This window comes from Aplidium turbinatum, chromosome 7, assembly GCF_918807975.1.
Source record: "Aplidium turbinatum chromosome 7, kaAplTurb1.1, whole genome shotgun sequence".
NCBI lineage: Eukaryota > Metazoa > Chordata > Ascidiacea > Aplousobranchia > Polyclinidae > Aplidium > Aplidium turbinatum.
In genome coordinates, this window is record NC_137478.1 from 18,274,499 (window position 1) to 18,297,187 (window position 22,689).

The 22,689-nt window shown below is 38.2% G+C and overlaps 1 protein-coding gene across 2 annotated transcripts in view; it reads right to left on the minus strand.

Moving 5' to 3' along the window:
• Positions 1-1,625: 1,625 nt before the first annotated feature.
• The window catches only part of LOC145774236 (protein STPG4-like), a 35,530-nt gene continuing 14,466 nt past the window's right edge, over positions 1,626-22,689 (minus strand). For both annotated transcript variants that reach the window (XM_082585417.1, XM_082585418.1), the window contains exons 3-7: positions 19,639-19,842; positions 17,357-17,469; positions 9,138-9,192; positions 8,277-8,384; positions 1,626-3,322 (exon numbers count right to left, since the gene is read on the minus strand). In XM_082585417.1, the coding sequence (XP_082441543.1) occupies positions 3,209-3,322; positions 8,277-8,384; positions 9,138-9,192; positions 17,357-17,469; positions 19,639-19,842 (594 nt within the window). In that variant the 3' untranslated portion in view covers positions 1,626-3,208. The remainder of the gene's footprint in view (positions 3,323-8,276; positions 8,385-9,137; positions 9,193-17,356; positions 17,470-19,638; positions 19,843-22,689) is intronic.

Genomic DNA, 22,689 nt, shown 5'->3' on the forward strand with positions numbered 1-22,689 from the left:
GTTGAAGTGAATTACAAAATTTGATAACGTCACTAAAATCCATTAATTCCAATTTCATCGAGCGAGTGTGAGCGCGGATTTTCATAAAATAATGAACCTGATACTGACATCTGACCGTGCTTCTCTAACTTACCTCTACAAACTGTACCGATAACTGTTTATACGAATGGTCAGTCCTCAGTGATGGGCATTATCGGCGATAATTCATCGGCGATAAATTTTTATCGCTTATCGTTATCGCTCAATTGTTTTTTCAGTTATCGCTTATCGTTAAGGCAATATTTGATTATCGCCGATAATTAATCGCCGATAAATTTTATTTCGGATCAACACACAAGTGGAAAGATCATGAAAAGTAATATTTTTACTAGCCACCTAGTTAATGAAACTAAAATTAAAACCAGTTCTTCTTCAGTGCCTGAAGTGTGTGTGCACAGGTCGTTATCAGGGGAGTGGGCACGCCCCCTGCAGCGACGGCCCTGACAACACAATAATTTTTAGAGTTACAAATTGCAATGCAATGAAATGCATGCAACAAGTCTCTTCTTGTTTTGCTGCATAATGGGCAATCGCGAGTGAATTTTACAATTAAAATGTAAGCGCACAGGCGGTACAGGTTCCTTTGACGCGAAGCGAAAGAAATTGGCAAGTGGTTTGTGAAAGTGTCGCAATACGAGGCCGCTTTTACATCGGAAACATGGTCTTTCGCGCCACCTCACGATCAACTATTTTATTCTTGTGTTTTCTTTTTTCGTTGGAAGTGTTAGTTTTTAGTAATTGTCGTAAAAAAATAAAATCTCTCTAGTGCGGTTACGTCACAAACTCAGATTAAAAGACAAAATTCACACACAATAACAACACAAGATCGGTTATAGACTGTAAGATCAATTTTTTTCTAACTTGGCGATATAACTTTAATCCAAAAATAATAACTGAATGAATAAGTAGCCTACCATTTAACTTAGAAAGCTAACCCATTTGTGCCGAAAGTAAAAGTAGGCTACTTAAAAAAAATTTCGGAAAATTTAAATATTGCATAATTATGACCTAAAAAACATATCACAATTATTTTTTTCCTAATTGTGTTTGTACTTTTTAAGAAAAAAAGCCGTCCTATATATAAGACGCTAAGCAAATCCGTTATCAAATTTCACAAGTTTCTTGTGCGTAATGCTTAAGCGTTATTACATTTTACTCATCGCGCAAAGTGATAAATGGGAAATGTTTTGTTCATGTCTTGTCATGTCATTATTGTCATCGAGCATTTTACTGAAATGAAAGTTCAAAAAATATGAAGATGAAAATTAGCAAAGTAACGCAACATCACTGAAACAAGTCATTGCGGAATATATTGCTTGAAGCATTTAACATGCAGACCGACATCACATTTTTTGCATCTTGTAGTAACTTAGTTTTTGCATGACAATAGGCGGATCGAGTTGCGTGGTAAAATCGGGTAAAATTATGCTAAATACAGTATAACCTTTCTCATTTACTGTAGCCTACCTGTATACGACATAGCCTACCTCAATCAAATATTTTTATTCCCACTAATACAGTGCCTACATTGTAATTCTTATCTCAACAACTCAGCGTTCTGCCATTGCTTTAATGATGGTGTTCACAAAGAAAAAAAAAAAAATCTGAAATTATCAGTAGCCTAAATTACGATAATTATGTTATTGTTCTTAAACAAACACGACTAGTTTGACAAGCTTGATGGATTTCACAGTATGCACATTTTTACTACCAATAAACGCTTAAGATTACTGATAAATTTTCAAGCATTTTACGTTTTTGGGAATTTTTTCAATTATTGCTGACTTTGCTGTAAACACTAAACAGCCCTTTAAGCAGAAAGCAAAATACAAAGTTTGCAATTTTTTATGGTATTTTCATTTGATTTAATTATTTTGCCTACTGCACGTAAGCGGCAGTGTAACTCAATTGATAAAAGCATCCAACTGGTATCTGAAGGTATAATTATAAGCACGGCGGTTACCTCAGTGGTTTGATTCTGGATCAAGAGGTTGAAGATTCGATACCCACTGCCGCTATTGCGATTCTATTTATGCATAGCCTAACTTACAAAAAGTTTTGTCCCTTTACAGTATATTATGTTCGATTTTTCGGCATGTTGATGAAAACAGTTCGTGCTGCATGGGATGGGGCAGCGCTAATCAAGAAAAAAAATTATCGTTATCGGACATTATCGGCGATAATTTATCGTTTATCGTTATCGCTTAACTTTTTTTGATTTATCGTTTATCGTTATCGCTTTAGGGATTTTTCGTTTATCGATTATCGTTATCGCTTAACTGAAAAATGAGTTATCGCGCCCAACACTGCCAGTCCTCCACTGAGAAAGTTGAGACCCGAAGTCGCCAAAGGTCTTATGGTTTGAAATACCATGAATGTCTTGAAAAATTGTGGAACTTGTTGTAATTTTTTGTGTTATTGTTTTACTAAAATACGAATATTTGCCTTGAACAACGTTATATCATCTATAGACTATGATAGGCCTAGGCTACTTACTTTAGCAACGTTTTAAACAAGTAAGTTACATCAAGTGTGTTGTTTCAAATTCTTGGACTATAAGGGATTATTTCTGAATCTCTTCTACGACACCTAGCGCATTTGGAAAGTAAAACAACTAACGTTCCGGAAGCAAATCTTCTGGAAATCCACCACTGGTTATGACCAATGGCTTTCAATGACAATTTTTTGGGTGTTCAATTTTTTTTGAAGTTTCAAATACATGCTTGATCGGCACAGTGACTCTTTGTATCATAACCTATCACATCAGTGTAATATAATACAGTAACTTATAATCTGAACAGCCATTGAGCAAACCTAGTTTGTGTTTAAATCTTGCTGAAAAAAAGTGAATAACCATAAAAAAGGTCACTGTACGCCACTTCTAATAACGTTTTTCATAAGTGCTTTGCATGATTCGGTAGGCTACAGTAGATAAGCTATATTTTACTATATAAAATATGATGTAGCCTATTGTTGGACTCGACCCTATCGTGGATATTAAATTTGTTAGATATTAAATAGGTTTCTGTTTAATTCAAACAATGAAGTAGGCTCGGTCTGTGCAGCTTGTGGTAGCCTATAATATTTTTCAACATGAATTGAATTTGAGACGTAGGATGTTGGCTTGCATATGACATGAGCGAGTAACTGTAAGTTATTATTCATTTGTTTAAACTTCAAATGAATTCCTGAAGAACAAGCCATGCATTCTTCCCATTTTCATGAGAGTTTGAGGTTGAGGAGATTGTCTTGTTGGAGCATAATGAGCTGGTCCAGGAACTTTCTGAGCACAAAGCATATAAATATATTAAGACTGTCCAAACAAATTTCTTAAAGTTTTATCTCGTTTTGATGTTTTGATGCTGATTTTAGTTTAGTTTCGTTTTGGAAGAAAAGCAATTTCGTTTCAAAGTAAATGTGAAGTGAAAACAAAACGCACTTCAAAAATTTAAGACATAAGTACTTTGAAAAATACTTTAAATTTTCCAATTCATTTAGCTTTAGCCCAGCTGTTCTCAACTAGGGCTTCATGAAAGTTTTCGAATTTGAAGCATGATTGATAAATTCTTTGTACGGTACTTTATTTATGGATTTACAGTGATTCTCAAACTGTGGGTCGCGACGCCCCTTTAGAAATGCATACCGGTGCATTAGTTAGCACTTACAGTTTTGCTATGACTGTATTTACAAATGAAATAAGCTATTGATTAAATGAAAAAAGTAAGAAATTTTTTGTAAAGGTCACAAAATGCTATTAATTTTCAATAAAGCTCAGCTTATATACTGTACATAAAAACATCAAATCAGCATGGGAAGGGAAGGTATGCTAATTTGATACATTTTTAACAGTTTTGCCTGTTAACTGAAATTACGTGACACAAACTAAATTGATTTTAGGTTGAAATGAAAGTTTGTTCCTTTACACACTTTTTAAAAACATTTTCATTTTTCTATTTTTGTTCCTTTTTTTGATTGAAATTTTAAAAACGACATTCAAGTGTATCAATTTACCATCCACGGAAGGTAAATTGCTAAAGCAGGAAGGTAATTTGATACAGTAAAACTAATACAATAATCCCATTTGAAAGCAAAGCAATGAATAAAAATTTAATATGTGGTTAGCATGTTTGGGTGCAAAGATGACTGTTGAGGCCCATGTGTGCGGCAAAGCTTCTGTTGCAGGATGGACATGGGAAGGATGATTGACTGGAGTTCTAATTCAAGGTTCGGGCCTTTGCGCTGTTCTCTTTTTTTGAAAGCAGATAGCGTGTAGGTCTACGAAAGCCTGTATAGTGTATAATAGCTGTTTCTCAAAGTAGCAGCTCTAGTTAAAGAGGAACAACTTATTTAAAGTAGGCTAACTAGATCAATGAAAACATTTATTACAGTCACAAAAGAGAATTTAATATACTGTATTAATTTACCTAGGGCCAGTAGCCTACTTACGGGATGCGCAACTCCGTTGTTCCGCCAACATTAGAAGGGTCAATTGCCAATTTGACATTTTTTTACGCTTTGCTGCTGGCTAGTTTTCAACTAAAAACCTTCAATTACTTTAAAACCAACTTCACTCTTCTTATTTATATTATATAACCTATAAAAAGTACATCATTTTGTAAATAAAAAAAAAAACGTAGCCCTTTTAGTGTTGCGGATAAGCCAAAAGCGGATGTAGTTTCACATCCCTATGATCTACAATCCCTACAATTTACCTTCTGCACATGTATCAATCAATCAATTTACCTTTTTCAAAGAAAATTATAGGCTACAATTCAAATTGTTGTATGTTTACAGTAGATGCACATTACAGAAAAAACGTAACATGCCTTTGAAGCCTTATCAATCAACTGTCAAATAAGTTTGATTTTATCTTTTTGGAACTTTTCTTCAATTTTCCAGACGAAAATAATCATGAGTTAAAAACTTCACAAAAACACTCAGAAAACACACTTTCCAATTTTATGCCACAAAAGCACGAATTAGCTGCATGGTTTGCATTTTTGTAGTTGTATTGTTACATTTTTTTAGGCATTATTTTCACAGATCTTCCACTGAATGAGAGTATTTTTGACTAATATTATTAATATATATTTCTGTAAGGAGAGTGTATCAAATTACCTTCCCTTTCCCTATGGCTGACAGATTTTAATTCTGTATCGCTTATAACTTATGTCGACACCATATCGCTTATAACATAGCCTAACTTCGCCAATGTCATTGATTGTCATACGTGCGTTGCGAGTTCAGACAATTCTTCTAACTGTGTCGATTCGTATCTTATGACATATTTATTTCTGTTAAGAGAAAAACGCGGGGACCGCGATCGCTTCGAGTGCCCAAAAGGGGTCGGACAAAACAAAAAGATTGAGAATCACTGCTTTAGCCTATGCTTATTTCGACGCTAAGTTATTGTTTCATATTAGTTTCATTCCGAAATAAATTTAGTGAAGAGATTATTTTTAACAAAAAAAAATCATAGCCCATATACTGTTGAAAAGAAATTATAGCCCATGCAATTTTTTAATATAAATTGTATTTTAAAAACAATAAAAACTAATAATACTACAAAAAGTGCTCAATGCTAAGCAAAAAAGCAAAGCAGAGCGAATTAAATCAAATATTGATATTACTATCTGAATCCTTGACAGCCTGTTTCACCTTAACGGATCATCAGAAGGGTCTTATTCAAATAGAATTTAAAAATTAAATTTAGAAAAATAAATTTAGAAATTGAATTTAGAAATTTTAAATATAAATTCTATTTGAATAAGACCCTTCTGATGATCCGTTAAGGTGAAACAGGCTGTTAAGGATTCAGATAGTAATATCTATAACTTATTTGATTTAAATTGTATTTAATGTGTAGCCTATGATGTTTTAACAAGAGGAATTGAATGCATTGAAGATGTGCAAAGATGAAGAGGGTGACATGCAGATCCGGAGATTGTTTTCAATGTGAAAGATACAAAAAGATTGTAGAAAGAATGGTTGGTCCTGTTGAAAAGCTGAATGACGAAGTTGAATTAGTGAATGCCTTTTGCTATCTAGGAGATAGATTGAATGCCAGTGGTGGTTGTGAAGCGGCAGTGACTGCAAGAGTAAGGTTTGGTTAAGTGAAATTTAGAGTGTCCAGAGTTGTTATGTGGTAGAAGATTTTCGTTGAAACTGAAAGAAAGAATTTATACTAGTTGTATGAGATCTGCAATGCTGTACGGAAGTGAGACATGGTGCTAACGAGAAAACGAATTGGCGATTTTAAGAAGAACTGAAAGAGCGATGGTGAGAGCAATGTGTGGTGTAAAGCTGATGGACAAAAGGAATACCGAAGAACTTAATGAACTTACTTGGGTTGAATGCAGAGATGTACGTATAGGCTACGCCGCAAATTCTACGCCGTAGACTTGCGGCATAGACTTTTTGTTTACGCTAACGCTTACGGCCACATTTTTTTGGATAGCTGTCGCTTGAGGCTACGCCATAAGCTAAAGTTTTCGCGTTTTTTGAGCGTATACCGTGAACGTGTCGTAGGCTATACTTTTTAATGTTATTTTTTCGCTACAACACGCCAATACCTTCCAGCGCTGCAGTTGAAAGAATATTTTCAATGGGCAAAGACATATTGAAACCAAAACGCAGCAAAATTTCCGATGCACACTTTCAGATGCTTGTGTTTCTTCGTGGAAATTCAAAATAAAACTTGTTTGTTTCCAGTGGTTTATACCGTGTCAATGTTTGGCACTTAGCAAACAAAATGAGTTTACGCTAGTTAATGCGCTGACGCTGCCAACTTTTTTTACAAGTTACGTTGACGCATATGGCGTATGGTTTTTCGAACGTTTGCGTTTACGCTGACGGCATCAATATTTTTTGTATGCGCGTACATCACTGATGGTTGGCGGTTGCATGAGAATGCTGATAAGTTAACGAAAGCGAATGGGGTGAGGTGGTATGGGCATGTTTTGAGAAGGGATGAAAATGATGTTTTGAAAAGAGCGCTGGAGTTGCAAGTGGAGGGTCGTAGAAAACAAGGAAGACCAAAGAAAACGTGAAAAAGGCAAGTTTAGGAGGAAAGCAACAAGGTGGGCTTGACAAGAGAGGACAAGTTAGACAGATCGATGTGGAGGCGATTGCGGCACTTGGAGGTGAATCCGGCCACCCTCGGTAACGGGGACATCATCAGATTAAAACTGGACTACTACTACTACCTACTACAAGAGGATGAAGCTATGCTCAATAAGGCATGAAATTACTTAACAATGTAAAAATTTAGCATGTAATGCTGTGTTGATGTTTGGTTGGAATATTTCCACAATCGCTTATAGACCAAAGTCACTAATTAGTCCAAACCGATAATACAAACACACTGATCACACTGAAGCAATTGTATTTCATGCTTTTTTCATCCTATTGTCGTTCGGCCATTGGCGTTGACAGAGGTTACCCAAGGTGCCTCTGTAGCCTACACTGATTGAGCTGGCTTTAAAGGATTGGAATATTTCCGTTGGGTCCTGGAACTTCAAAAACTCAACGCGTGGGTACACTCTTGCTATAGCACATTTGAACCAAGTTCATTTTAGACAATTACTGCTGTAGGCCTATGGGACAAAACTTATTTTTTGTTAATTTTACTAGTATTATTTCTCTTTAAGAATTATTTTGCTCAAAAGGTATTTTTCATTTTTTCGGTACGGTAGTGTTTTGTTTTGGAGTTGCGGAAATGTCATTGACAGTTTGTCCATGCCCAAATTAGTCTCTCAATGATTTTGGCACAATACGCCTACTTGAAAAAATACTGTGGTTGAAAGTAGGACTTAAAAATTTGCATTGTAAAGTTCCTGAAACTGCTTAAATTTTTTACTATATTGGTTACTGCACAGTAGGTAGGCCAATAGAAAATATTTTGAAAACTGCTTCAAGCTACGAGTAAGTTTCAAAAGTTGCCCTAATCATAATAAATGTGGTGCCGAAGAACAGACCGTAGATCACATCATCAATGACTGTACCATCTTCAAGCCACCTGAGTGGAAGGTCTGCGCGTCATGGATGATGAAACCAAAGACTTGCTGCTCTCTAGTAGTCTTCCACTGCAGTCCGGGAACATCATGAATCTGGGGTGGTAAAGGCTCACACGAAGAAGAACAATGATATTTTAAAACTTCATACAAGATACTGTATAATATATGAAAGTCTTTATAGCCTTGTCTTTGCTACTTAAATTTTTTTTAAAATATGCTCACCGTTTGCGACGTAGTAAATCGAGGTATTCTAGATTTGAAACTCGACGAAACAACGTGAGAGTCTGTCAAGTGCTTGGGATTGTAAATTCCTGGAGGAGGTCCATCTTTCTGAAAATAAAAAATAACAATAAATGTGTTACTTTGCAACCGTAAACATTGAGATAAACTTTATTCGCCAATTGCAACACTGAACAAAAATAAAACAGCAATTGCCAAGTAGGCTATGCAGCTTACACAGATAAACCTGTTTTATAGCACCACTACAGCATAGGCCTGCGCATTACAGTAAAAATACGTGACAGGAAGATTGCCCGTCGAAAAATTTCCCGTCGGAACATTGCCCGTGAGTGAGTCTGTATTCAATCATTGTTCCTCAAATAGTCTAAAGCACCCTTGCAACCAGATTTGTGCGACGAGATTTAATTATCACGTTTTGACACTGATTTTGTCATGTAGGTATTAAGCGAAATTCATGAAGTAGCTTACTTTAATCTGTAGCAAACTTGAAAATGTACATTAGGTAATTCGCAGTAATAAAGGCACATCACATCATAAATTTATCATTTAGACAAGTTTATCATTAGAATGACAAGTATGGGGAAGTTTTAAATTTACATCAGAAATTTACATGATTACTATTGTTGCTCATGTGTAAACCAAAGCGATCATACAGAAGGAAAATAATGAAAATACATCTCTCACAGCTGGACTTTTTTCGCAGCTATTTCTTACTCAAAGACGGGCAATTTTCCAGGTGGCAATTTTCTCAACGACAATGTTCCCACACGGGCAATTTTCCGCTTTGTAGTTTGCTTAAAGTTGATGTACAAAGGTAACCTGCATTCAAGTTTGTTTACTCACTGGCTTGAAATATTTGGTTGGAAATCTTGGAGATTGTGATTTGAAAGTGCCGTGCCTGAAAAGCAAAACATTAAGCTGTTCATAGGCTACTTGTTGCAGTTTGACCACTCTGCAAATCGTCTAATAAGTTAAAACTACAATGCCAAAAGTAAATACCCTGATATTCATAATTCTTGGTGTATTTGGTCTTCTTATTACCTATACAGGGTTGCCATCGACATGGACCCAAAAATAAGGACAACCGAAAAATTTGATTAACATTCAAAAAACGTTTTTGGACATACTTTGTATTTATACGAGTTGTGTCATATCACATTCCATACTTTTTGCCAAAAAAAAATCTGGTCCAGCAACTCCTTGTTATTAGAAATTGCTTCATGGATCTCACGGCAACTCGGGTATAGGTATATCTTTACTTGTAGCTGGGATCTGACTGTCATTTCACTAAGTCTGTTTCTTTCCTTGGTCCACTGCGCCGAAACAAGAGAGAACACTCTTTCCACAAACGCATTGCTGACCGGAAGGGAGAAAATGATGCTAACCAGCATGTAGAGCAGAGGAAAAAAGTTGTTTCCGGTAAAGATTTTTATCCACTTGGCCTCAAGTTTATCCTTGCTGAACAGATCATCTGGAATCTTCTTGAGCAGAGCGTTAACAGCCGAGACCTCATCGAACAGCTCATTTTTCATTGCCATTAGTGGATCAACTTGCTTCGCCAACCTCTTGACTTCCTCGTACTCGATTGCTTGATCTTTCAGCACGTCCAGTTGATGTGCGTTGGATGCTTCTCAAATCAATACCACTTGTTGATATATTCCAAAGTAATGGTGTAAAACTCCTGGGAACTCACTTTGAGAACCTTAGCATGCTCTTCAATTCATCGACTGTTCTTAGTAGTTCGTCTGTTATCGCTCCGAAAAACCGTGAACAATGGCGCTGCAATATTTTGATCTTGCAAGATTCAATTATCTCTGACAGTTCTGGAAACAATGCAGCTGACTTTTGCAGGAGTAACAGTGGTTTATTGAAGAGCAAGAGGGCGCTGTGGAGGAGTGATACGATGATCAGTGACTCTTCTGATTTGAAGAAATCCTCCAATATTCTTGGTGGATGTTTCAGCAAAAGAAAATGCGCTTTGAGTGGTTCCCAGAGATTGATCATTCGCTCGAGTACAGCATCAAGTGTGGTCCATCGAGTCGGCGTGTGTGTTGGTAGAGTCGAGTTGTTGCTATCAAGCTCCTCACAGAAACGCTTGAGCCTCATCGTTCTACCAGTTTGCCTTTTGAAGTGGCTACCAATCTTCAGTACGATTGTTTCTATGTCAAGGTTGAGGCGCTCCGATCCCTCCTCTGCTGCATTATGCAAAATATGAGCAGTGCAGCCGACTTGGATCAGATGCAATGTTTGCTCTTTGAGACGAAAGAAGACGTTATTTTATCCATTATGCTGTGATCCTCTAAAGTTCACTGGTGCATTATTGGCACAAAAGGATGACAGCTGTTTCATGTCTATAGGTCCCTGTGCCGAAGTCTCACCTGGCATCGATCGCAGGTCAAGAAGACGCACTCGAACTCCAACTTTGGCGTTGAAGAATCTGATGACTGGAGGAAACTAATTAGACTAATTTTAGAATATTATGCAACACTGGATACCAGAGGAAAACGATCGATGTTCTGTAATTGTTGAAAATAAGACAAAATAAGGACGCAAGTCGAAAATAAGGACATTTCTTAGAAATAAGGACATGTAAGTTTTCTACGACCTGGCCCTTAAAAATAAGGACAAATCTTATAAACAAGGACGGTATAGCAACCCTTCCTATACAGTATAATGTGAAGTGAAGGCTTTGTTAAATTATCTGGTTTAACCTTTAAAGCTCTCAAAAATTAATAACTCAACTATGCAAAGCTACTCTTTCTGGTCAAGCATTGTTTTACCATTTACTTCAAAGCAAAAGCATCATCTTTTAGTACAGTGAACCTCTGGGTCTGTTTTGAGATGGAAGCCTACTGTAATTATGCAACAATTGTCTTTTTGTCAATGGGCTACATCAGGGTGGTTCAAGCCTGCGAGCATGAAAGGCCGCATTAAGATTTGAGGAAAACTTCTCGGGCCCCTAAAAAATAATTTTCAGCTTGGTTGAAACTCAAAAACGTGATTTTCAATTAAGTTTAGTAAAAATGCAATAGCCTACAGTATCGCTCCCATAAAACCCATAAAACATAGAATAATAATTTTATTTAGGCCGATACGGTGTATTTGCAGTAGGCTACAAGGTCAGATTACTGTAGGCCTACAATACATATCATAGTGTTTTTTTTAAATCACCTCTCCGCTTCCTAATGCATCCGTCCTTGATATAACTTAGATCACACATCAACAAAATAACAAACCAAAACAATTTATATTTTCTAGCAGTTGTGGTTTATTGTGTCAATCTCTATTTTAATTTCAGTGGTTGACCGGCTTAAGCAAACATCTTGGGCAGTGGTTTTCATCCTTTTTGGTGGAACGGAACCCAATGAAACATTCCAAAAGCTCGAGGAACCCCTGTTCAATAATTTAATTGCCTTATGCAAAAAATATCATTTGATTAAGAAAATTAAATTAAAATACTCATGTTCAGATTTATTTATGTATAATAAAAATACAAACTGTAAAAAACCTAATAGGCTACTGGCAAAACAAAATGATCTCTAACACGTTCACGGCGATTTGACCCACCGGTGTACAAACGATTAAACCAGTGGTTCTTAACCTTTTTTCTATCAAGCCCCCCTTCAATAATGGTCATGAGCCTCGCGCCCCCCTAGACTTTAAATAAGTATCATACCAAAAAAATTGCATTTTTGTCTGTTTATTGTACACATCAGTAAGATACTTGACACTGCTTCTTAGCAACTAGATTTTTGATGCGAGGTTTAACTCCCAAGAATGAACAACGTAAGTCTCCTTCAACTCTCAACCTATTTCTGTACTTGGTCTTGATAGCAACGAGAGCAGAAAATGTAGCTTCACAAAGATACGTGGATCCAAACATTGTTAGAATTCGAAAAGCCTGAGTTGCGATAATAGGGTAAACAGGAAGGTAATTGGCCCATGGCCCAGAACGTCTCAAGTTCCAGTTCTTTGAAGTCTTCTTTAGCTGTGAAGTTGAACTTCATCTCAAGAAACTCCTCTTGTCCTTCTTCGAAAATATCAACTACTTCGCATTGAAACGGGTTTCTGATGAACTTCCAGGCTTCACGCTTCTCATCCAGATCTGGAAAGTATTTGATGAACTCCGCTTTCAATTCATTAAGGTGGATTTCTATTTGTTTCTTCAACTCAGACTCAAAGTTACCATCTTTAAGAGCAGAATCCAAGTTACTGAAGCTCGCTGGATTTCCTTGTTCAATTCGACTCTTCCAGAGGTCAAGTTTAGCTATAAAAGTTCAAATGATGTCATGATGCTTAATGATGTTGATGTTTTTCCCTTGAAGCTAAAGGTTGAGAGTATTCAATGCTTCGCAGATAAATACAGATAAATACAATAAAATACAAAATATGACAAACAGCATAGGTCCTAGGACATTAAAGTAATTAAAAAAAATTGAAATTGTTGTAGAGCTCGCGCCCCCCCTGAGAGAGGCTTCACGCCCCCCTGGGGGGGCGCGCCCCCCCGGTTAAGAACCACTGGATTAAACTGTCTGAAAGAACTCCTTGAAGCGAAGAAAATATGTCGACAAAATTTGGCGGGAAAGCAGAAAGTTAAAGGTAATCGCACCACAAGAAAACAACAAAAATTCGAGATCGCAGCGAACGTGTTAAACTTTAACACGTTCGCTGCGATCTCGAATATAATAATCAAAATTGATTAGGTTTGCCACTATTAATAAATTTGCTACACTTTAACAGTTAAAGTGTAGCAAATTTATTAATAGTGGCAAACCTAATCAATTTTGATTATTATATTTAAACATATAAAATAGACTCTCAGATTTGAACGTAAACTTGCGGAACTCTTAGACTTACTGGCGGAACCTTAGGGTTCCGCGGAACCCTGGTTGAAAACCACTGATCTAGGGTTTCGTAAGCCATTCTGTTCAGTGTGTCGCAATCGCGTAGGCTACTTTGAGAAAGTAGGTTGCTTTTGCAAAAGTAGGCTATGTGCTACCGAACATGGAGCACATCTTCATTACAAAGTTTTATATCAAACTTCTTCGAAACAAATGTTGCTTGCAAGCATATCAGACAATGTGGTTTACCATTGTTATTGACAAAAAAATATCTCCCTCTCAAACAGAATTGTATTCTCTGTTTTTCTCGAACACTTTTCTTTTGACACTCATTTTAGTAATAAATTACTTCACTTAAGTAAATGCATAAGTTATAGCAGCTAACTTACAACTGAATTCGCGAGTCTGTGCTAGCAATAGGCCTACAGAGCAAAAATCAATACAAGCATGTGTGGTCACATACCGTAAAAAGAAATTGTTAGTTACCCCACCATAGTTTCCTTTTGACTTGCACTTTGGTGGTGTGCAATTTATTCAAGACTGCGGCTAATGCAATGCATAGCCTACATCTAAAACGTAAGTGTATTTTAACATCCGTGGATTTTGCACTGAAAAATCCGGCGTGTAGAAAGTGTTCAGGGGCCGCATGTAGCCCGCGTGCCAGGGTTTGAATCATCCTGGGCTACTTGATAAACTGCAATGTTGTCATGATGCCATACAACAATCACTCTTGTAGACAATATGCTTATTGCTTAGTTTGTAAAAATCAAGTTTGTATTAATTTTATAATCGTATGTGATGCCAAGTATTAGCTAACCACAGCGGTGCTTGTCCCTATAAAACCTCTAAACGCAAACTGTGTCTTTGTGTTAACGTATTATTACATTGCTTTTACATACATTAAACTTGCATTTAACCAAGTTTAGGCTAAATCTCTCTTTCCACAAAGCTGGTGGTCTATCAGATTGTACAAAAACAATTGCATTTTTTCCAGTTCATTATTGCTATTCAGAAAAACAAGTTTAGTAAATGGAATTCTAAGTTAAATAATGGAGTAGCCTATATAAAAAACGAAAAATAAAAACAAATTAAAAAAAACGCAAAAAAAACGATTAAAAAATCTTCGAGTAAAAAAAACGTTTTTAACCATCTCTAATCAAGCCTGCAAGCCTATGAACAATTATTCTTTCATTGCCGTATGATCTTTTGTTTTGCTAGTGTGCAAGACACTTTATAAAGGTACTTGTAACATTGTATTAATAAAAACAGAGAGAGACTGTTCACCAGGCATTTTATAATAAAAGTAATTTGCGTTCTTCTGGTGACTATTTACTAGGTTACCTCCTGATGTTAAAGATGATAACTAGCTTTTGTATTTCCGACGTTTCGTCAGTCAGCACGACTGACTTTATCAAGGTGGCTAAAACAGGTTAACACAACCTGTTCAGCAACGATGGCACAACACAAAAACGTACTGATAAAATGAATAAAGTAAGCAGCAAGAATCAGAATTAAAACACGCAACAAGATACCTAGAGGTTAAACTGAATGCAGTGAATGCCTAAAACCAGTAGGCTGCTTTCCAACAGCGTAAATTTATCTATCTATTGGGCCACCGTCAAGAAACATTGAAAAGTCATCAGACAAGACAGAAACCAAGGGAATTGGCAATAACAATGATAGAGAAGACGCACTGAGAATGGAAAAGGTGAAGTTAAAGTTAAAGTAATTTTTTGTACACAGAGGGAAAATTCTGACCATCTTTCTGGTTGAGAGCATGTTGTGCTTTCTGGTTTATGTACCACTTTTCTGTAAATAATCTTTTTGTGTAATCCTTTTCAGTTTTAAGAATGGTAGCGTTGGTCCAAGTAATTTTATGGTCTGAATTTATAGAATGTTTGCAAAGAGCGGAATGCTCCGGACGTTGAAATTTAATAGCTCTTTGGTGCTCGTTGATTCTAGATTTAAGGTCACGTTTTGTCTGTCCAATGTAGATTAAATCACAGTCATGACACGGAACTTGGTAGATCAATCCAGAAACTTCACCTTCTTTCATGGGGTCTTTAGCCGAGGGAAGGTATTTACCTATTGTCAGATAGGGTTTCATCGCAACTTTGATTCCTATGCCATAAAGGATACGCTGAATTTTGTCGGTTACCCCCCTTATGTAAGGAAGACAAGTAAAAGATTTATAAGGAGGAAGCGAAGGTTTCGGTTTGGGTCGCTGTATGCAAGCAAGTTTTCGTGGAAATCCGTTGAGCATTAAAGTATTGTGAATGTTTTTCTTGTGGTGTGAACGTTCAGAATCATCCGTTATGTGAGTGTCCAGTCTGTTGTACAATGTTTTGGCCACTGTGAGTTTTTGATGCTTGGGGTGATGTGAGTTGAACTGCAGGTATCTGTCTGTATGTGTTGGTTTTTTGTGTATGGTAGTGGTTAGTTTTTTGCTGTTGCTATGGCGAACCACTTTAACATCCAAAAATGAAATTTTGCCGTTGACCTCATGTTCTATGGTAAATTGAATGGATGATGAAATGCTGTTAAGGTGCTTGTGAAAATCATTAACTGCAGTTTTTTTGATGATGCAAAACGTGTCGTCAACATATCTAACCCATAATTGTGGAGGAGTGTGAAAGGTGCTGATGGCTTTGCGTTCAACGAATTCCATGAAGATGTTAGCAACAACTGGAGAGATGCAGGAGCCCATCGGCGTACCATAAATTTGGCGATACAACACATCTTTATAACAAAAAACAGTAGATTGAAAACACACTTTTAAAGCTTGAATCACGTCATCTGCACATAATTTTGTACGACTTTCAAGTGAATCGTCTGCCGATAACAGGTTAGATATTAGGTCCAAGGCTTCTGTCAGAGGGACAGAAGTGAAGAGGCTTACAACATCAAACGAAACGAGACAGTCTTCCTGGCTAACGTCAATATCTTTAATTATTTTGACAAACTCCGTGGAATTTTTTATGCAATATTGATGATCGAAGAGTGGAGATAAGATATCAATTAAAAATTTTGATAATTCATAGGTAGGTGAGCCAATAAAGGAGACAATAGGGCGAAGAGGAATGTTAGGTTTGTGAATCTTAGGTAAACCATAAATTCTGGGAGTAACGCCTTTATCACATTTAAGACTGCGATAGGTAAGCATGGTGATTTTTCGTTCAGTGGCTAATCGCCAAACTAATTTCGTAACTGACTTGGCTATGTTCACAACAGGATTAGGTTTCACAGGTAAAATTTTGTAAGTGTTACAGTCATTTAATAGAGTCATTAATTTAAAGTCATAATTCTTACTGTCCATGACGAGTGTTGTATTTCCCTTGTCTGCTTTCACAATCTTGATTGATTCATCGGATCGCAGGGCTTTCAACGCTTGCTGGTGTTGTGGAGTCAAGTTGGGTGGGGGAGGTTTAGCTGTTCTTAAAATTTGAGTGATCTTGGATCTGACCATATCAGTAGCTGATGGGTCACTGATGCCTTTTAAACCTTTTTCCGTTGCTGCCACAATGTCCAGTTTTGGGATGGATTTTGGAGACATGGTAAAATTTAGACCGTTTTGCAAAACTTGAGTTTCACTTTGAGAGAGTGATTTTTGGCTAAGATTTCCCTTGGTTTCTGTCTTGTCTGATGACTTTTCAATGTTTCTTGACGGTGGCCCAATAGATAGATAAATTTACGCTGTTGGAAAGCAGCCTACTGGTTTTAGGCATTCACTGCATTCAGTTTAACCTCTAGGTATCTTGTTGCGTGTTTTAATTCTGATTCTTGCTGCTTACTTTATTCATTTTATCAGTACGTTTTTGTGTTGTGCCATCGTTGCTGAACAGGTTGTGTTAACCTGTTTTAGCCACCTTGATAAAGTCAGTCGTGCTGACTGACGAAACGTCGGAAATACAAAAGCTAGTTATCATCTTTAACATCAGGAGGTAACCTAGTAAATAGTCACCAGAAGAACGCAAATTACTTTTATTATTGTATTAATAAAGTTATTTTTAACATAGTAAGCTATGCAGTCTAGGTAGTATATCAACTGACCCTTCATGGTGCTTCAACGAGTCACGATGAAAATAAAGATATAAGCCTAAATGTGCATTAATATTTGAAACACAATTCACAAGATTCCCCCAAGTTATAGGCCTAGTGCTGTCCTTGCAGAAATTTATGATTGATTGATAAGCTGCCTTTGCTATTGGCTAAGTTACTCACCATACTGGTAATTTTTTGACTTGACCTCTACTAGTCTCGTATTCAAAAGGAGACACGTTGCAATCTCTGTCTTTAAAGCCTGGAAGTTCTCTTGTCCTTCCACTGCTCTTAAACTGTGTGAAAATACATTCCATCAAAACCAGAAAGCAACAAAAGTAGGCAAGGATATTAATTTGAAAACGTATTGCCTTCAAGTCAAGAAACACAGCAATGGTGCAACGAAGATATCCGGCCGATAGCTGAGTGCGTTAAGCGCCCGGCTGTGTGTACACAGAAACTGCACAATCAAGCAGTGGTGATTCGACTCTTAGGGTATGCGCTTGAGCAATTTATTTTAAGGATTACGCTCCATTCAGCAGCACCTTGTGGATAGAATAATTTTCAGACAAAACAACAAGCGAAAGCTTCATCCTACCAATCTCGGTAAATGGGCTTTCGCCTATGGTAAATCCTCAAACCCTCTACAAAAATGCGAAACTGCCAGGATTGAGCTCAAAAAAGTTTCCCCAGTCCGAGGATTAAGATTCCATAAATCAATCAATAATTCCGATACATTTAAATACGTTCGACCTTCATTTTTGTGACCTCTACATCGATTGTGTACTATGTGTTTTGCATTTCCATGTAAAAGTATTTATTCGATTTTTCAACTCTTTTATTTGCAATGTCTTATGTACTTCTATATTGGTAAAGATATGATATGAAGCGTGTATGTGGGGTGTATTATAAATCCCTTAAGAAATCAGCGTTCACAAGGCATTATAAAGACGACACCTCCAAATGCCCCAGCACTTGAAATCCCGACGGCCTGTTCCTCGCCATGCTGCAGCTATCTGCTACTCCAACTTCCACATTTCTGAAGTTTGCTATAGTGAATGGAAAGACATCGCAAGACCTGTTCATTTCATGATCCTACCCAATACCAATGCTCTACCAGGAGCAGAACCAACTAACCAACTCGGAAGGAATGGGTAAAGCTCAATCGCTTGCAGACTGGGGTGGGCCGTTTCAAGAACAACATGTTCCTATGGGACCGACTCACCATCTTGTGCATGTGGCTCAGATTTTCAGACTGCATACCACATTCTCTACCAATGTCCTGTATACCGACCCAAAAATAGACATGTAGACCTAACAACGCTCGATGAACACACAATCCATTGGCTGCTGGGCCTGTAGCCTATATAACAACCTGATCTGCGGCGGCCTCAAATGCAAGAAGAGGAATAAATACGACAAAAATATAATGACATATTTGAAACTTTTCAAAAAAGCTTTTTAATTCACGGTTTTGTTTTATAGGCCTAATGGAGCCCAATCTAGGTGAAGTTAATATGTTACACTATAGATAGGTAATCAATAAAAATAAATTCTTCAAGTAGGCTATGGCCACAGAAAGCGTTGGGCGCCAGACGGTGATACTCCGAAGATATACAACAACAATCAACTGTTGAAGCGATATATTCTGATGAAAAGTGTCGCTTCAAAAATTTCCTTCTGTTTGGAGTTGAGAAGATCTCTTTTTAAGCACCAATCCATCAATAATAATAATCTAATAGCATGTGTATGGAAACATCTTCCAACATTTTTATTTAATTCACCCTACATTGAGCAGGTAGTTTTCAATCCCATAGCCTAATTCTAGAAATATTTGGCTTTTAACCTTTTTCAAGAGCATTAATTTCATTCTATTGCAACCGCGCAGTTTCAGATCACTATGGCAGGAGTCGTAATGAGGCAACTGTTTTAATTTTCTTTTCTACCATATGTTTGCCACAAATTCTGTAGGCTACAGCACACGGATTGGTCAATTGTTAAGAAGTTAGAACTTTCCCACTTTTTTTTGTACTGTTATTAGCAGTCTTTCCTTTATTCAGAATCAGAAGTCTTGTGAGTGTTTTACAGCTTCACGTCAAACGACTTTCATGGTGAACACAATTGCCACCTCACTAACACAATTGTTAAACTAGTAGACAAAAAAAAAATTCAAGAACTTTTATTTCACCTTATACTGTGGAGGTGAATAAGCAAGAAGTCACTTTTACATTTGATCTATTTGATACAAAGTTGTACTATAATGGCCTAACAACATTTTAAAGTGCCGTACTCAATGCGGTCGCTAGCCATGTAGACCGTAGGTCATAGGGTGCCCACTCTTTATCTAAATTTGTAATTAGTTTACCAATTTAAGCCTCAAATAAGCAACACAATAACGGGTCATGAATGTGATAACTCGCCACCAAGGAGCTTGTTCTTCTTAATGTAAAAACATTTTATTTTACCTGGTAAGATAATTGCTGTTTGTCTAATTGTTCTAGAAAATCTTCATGTTGATACGCTCCAGGCATCAGCAACTCGCCACTTGTTACAACACCCGGTTTTTTCGTTCTTCCTTCTGATTTAAAGTTATAAGATGGTTTGATTTTGTTGAGTTCCTTTTCTTGGAGAAAGTCCCTGATGTCATAAGTTCCAGGAACAGGTGTTTCCTTAACAAAAAATAGTCATAAAGCTGGTTGATAAAAATAATTAAACACCTTAGAAAATACCAGGTATTGCATATGTTAACAAGGCGACAGAATTTCTCAGACCCGGTACCAATTTATTTTAGGGCCCCTTTCATTGTCAATGTTATGAATATAAAGGTTGTGTACAAACTATTATTTGATATGCTGTTAAACTGAAGATGACACATGCCGTTCAAAGTAGAAAATTAAGAGGAATATCATATATGTTATATGATTATATTCTCAAGGGCATTAAAATATTTACACACCAGTATGCGCTTATCACAATCTTGGCGCTGCTGGTAGTCTGTAATGCAGTAGCTTGTTCTTGTTTGTGGTTTCAGTCTTGTCAGATGTAGCCTAGAGCTTTTTGTTATTCTGTGCTGGATCAAGCCCGATATGCCAAAAGCATGGCCGTTTAACCACGTGGGGCTAGAGTATTACTTCCCGATTCCATTGATGTTTCACTGGTCATTCTGGGCTCACCAGAAGAGAATTTACAGCAAAGTTAGTGCAGACGGTCAGAAAGTTTTCAATTTGATTTAGGAAAGTTTTTTCAGGCCTAGGTCAAACATTTGGTGTTTTACCATGCATGTGTTTTGCCATGCCAGACAAGTAGTCAATACTTGGTCTAGCTCCCTGAAGAAGTCAGTCGCGTCTGATTGACGAAACGTCGGAATAAAAGCAGATTGTCACTTTATATATCGTGTGATAGTTTAGCTTAATTTGCACCAGTAGAACGCATCATGTTATTTAAGTAAATGCCTGGTGAACAGCCTCATTCAGTTTTCAGCAAATATAGACTTTATTTGTCGTCGTCGTCTGAGCTTCTGGGGCCGAGGGTCTATCCTTTTACCACCCCAGATTCACTATGTTCCCGGACTACACTGGAAGGCTGCTAGAGAGCAGCCAGTCTTTAGTTTCATCATCCATGACGCGCAGACCTTCCACTCCGTTAGGTGGCTTGGTACAGTCATTGATGATGTGGTCTGCGGTCTGTTCCTCGGCACCACATTCACAGGAGGAGGAAGAAGCCATTCCCCATTGGTGCATGGTTGAGCGGAAAATCCCGACGCCCGTACGGAGACGGTTGAGGCGCACCCATGCCTGTCTCTGTAGTGTCAGGCCGATGGGGCGTGTGTCGGCGTCGGGGATGAATGAATGGAGTCTGGTGGTGCTTGACCTCCATTCAGAATGCCATTTATGGTCCGCCCAAGTAGCCGCAGAGATGTCTTGTTCGTTAGCTTCGTTGATCAGAAGCCGAGCGGCTGGCACGAATGGGTGTCTTGATTTCAGTCGGCGGGGGTGCCCGTTTGGGAAGGCAGAGATCTTGTGGTGGAGAAGATGATTAGGCTCCAGTGCCCGTCGACCGAGGGACAGAGTGGCTTCTTCGCGACGAAGCTCAGCAGGTTGGATGCCAGCGAGAATGGGGAGATTGTCCAATGGTGTGGGACGCAGGCATCCGGTCACTGTGCGCAGGGCGCTGTTTATGGCAGTGTCGATGTTGTGGCAGTGAGCACTGCGGCACCAGACAGGTGCACAGTACTCTGCTGTAGAGTAGACAAGGGCTAAGGCTGCTATTCGCAAAGTGTCAGCCCTCGCCCCCCAGCTAGAGCCTGCCAGGCGCTTCAGTAATGCAGCGCGGGATGTCAGTTTCTTGCGCAGTGACACCAAATGGTGGCGGTATGTGAGCGATCTGTCTAATGTCACCCCAAGATACCTTGGCTCGGGGCAGAAGGACAGAGGTTTTCCGTTGTTGTGGACATGTAGCTCACGATCAGCTTCCCGATTGTGTAGGTGGAAAGCTGCTGCCACAGTTTTGGTTTCGCTGAGTTTCAGTTGCCAGTTCTGGAGATAAGCTGAAATGGTTTGCATGTCCTGGCTCAAGGTGTCTTCTAGATTTTCCCACGACTTTGTGGAGTGGAGAATTGCCAGATCGTCCGCATAAGCGTATTTTGCGGAGACCGTGGTTGGCAGGTCGTGGGTGTAGATGTTGAAAAGAAGTGGAGCCAGGACCGATCCCTGTGGGACGCCGTTTTTCAGGCGTCTCAGTCTGCTTCGCCGTGGGTTGCCGGTGGTGAGGGTGAAGCTTCGATTCCTGACAAGTTCCATGATCATATGGAGCATATGTCGGTCAGGAAGCAGGCGAAGCAGCTTGTAAGTAAGGCCGCGATGCCATACAGTATCGTAGGCAGCTGTGAGATCTAAAAAGACAGCGCCTGCCTTCTTTTTTGCCTCAGAGCAGTCCTCGATGTCCTGGGTCAACAGTGTGACCTGATCTACAGTGGATTTTCCTACTACAGTGGATAGTAGGAAAATCTACAGTGGATCTACAGAGGACTTTATTTGTAATAGCGTCTGAAGCGTTCTGCGCGACTGTGGTCAGTGAGGCGGCACTAAATGGCTGGCGTGGCAGTGTGGGCTTCTGCCTGGCATGCGCTTACAAGTCGTGCTCCTAATTGCCATCGAATTTCAACTCAGTCTATTGTATTCATTCTTTACTGATATACAAATCAACTTGTTAGTCTGTGTTACGCTAACGTTATAATAGATGCAAAACTGAGAAAGTAAACACATCATTTCACAACAGAGTGGTACATTGAAACGTCTCCTTTACTGCACTGGACGGTGAGCCAGTGGCGTAGCCAGGGGGTTGGGGGTTTTAACCCCCCCTTTTGGCAGCGTGTGACGTCACGATATTGAGAATGATGCTTTCAGTCTCTTTATGTCTCAAAAACAAAGTTTGCCTAATTTTAAACGAAACTGCATTAAAAGAGGGAGATTTGCCAATACCAAACATACAAATATCTCAGCCAGGAATTAGCAACA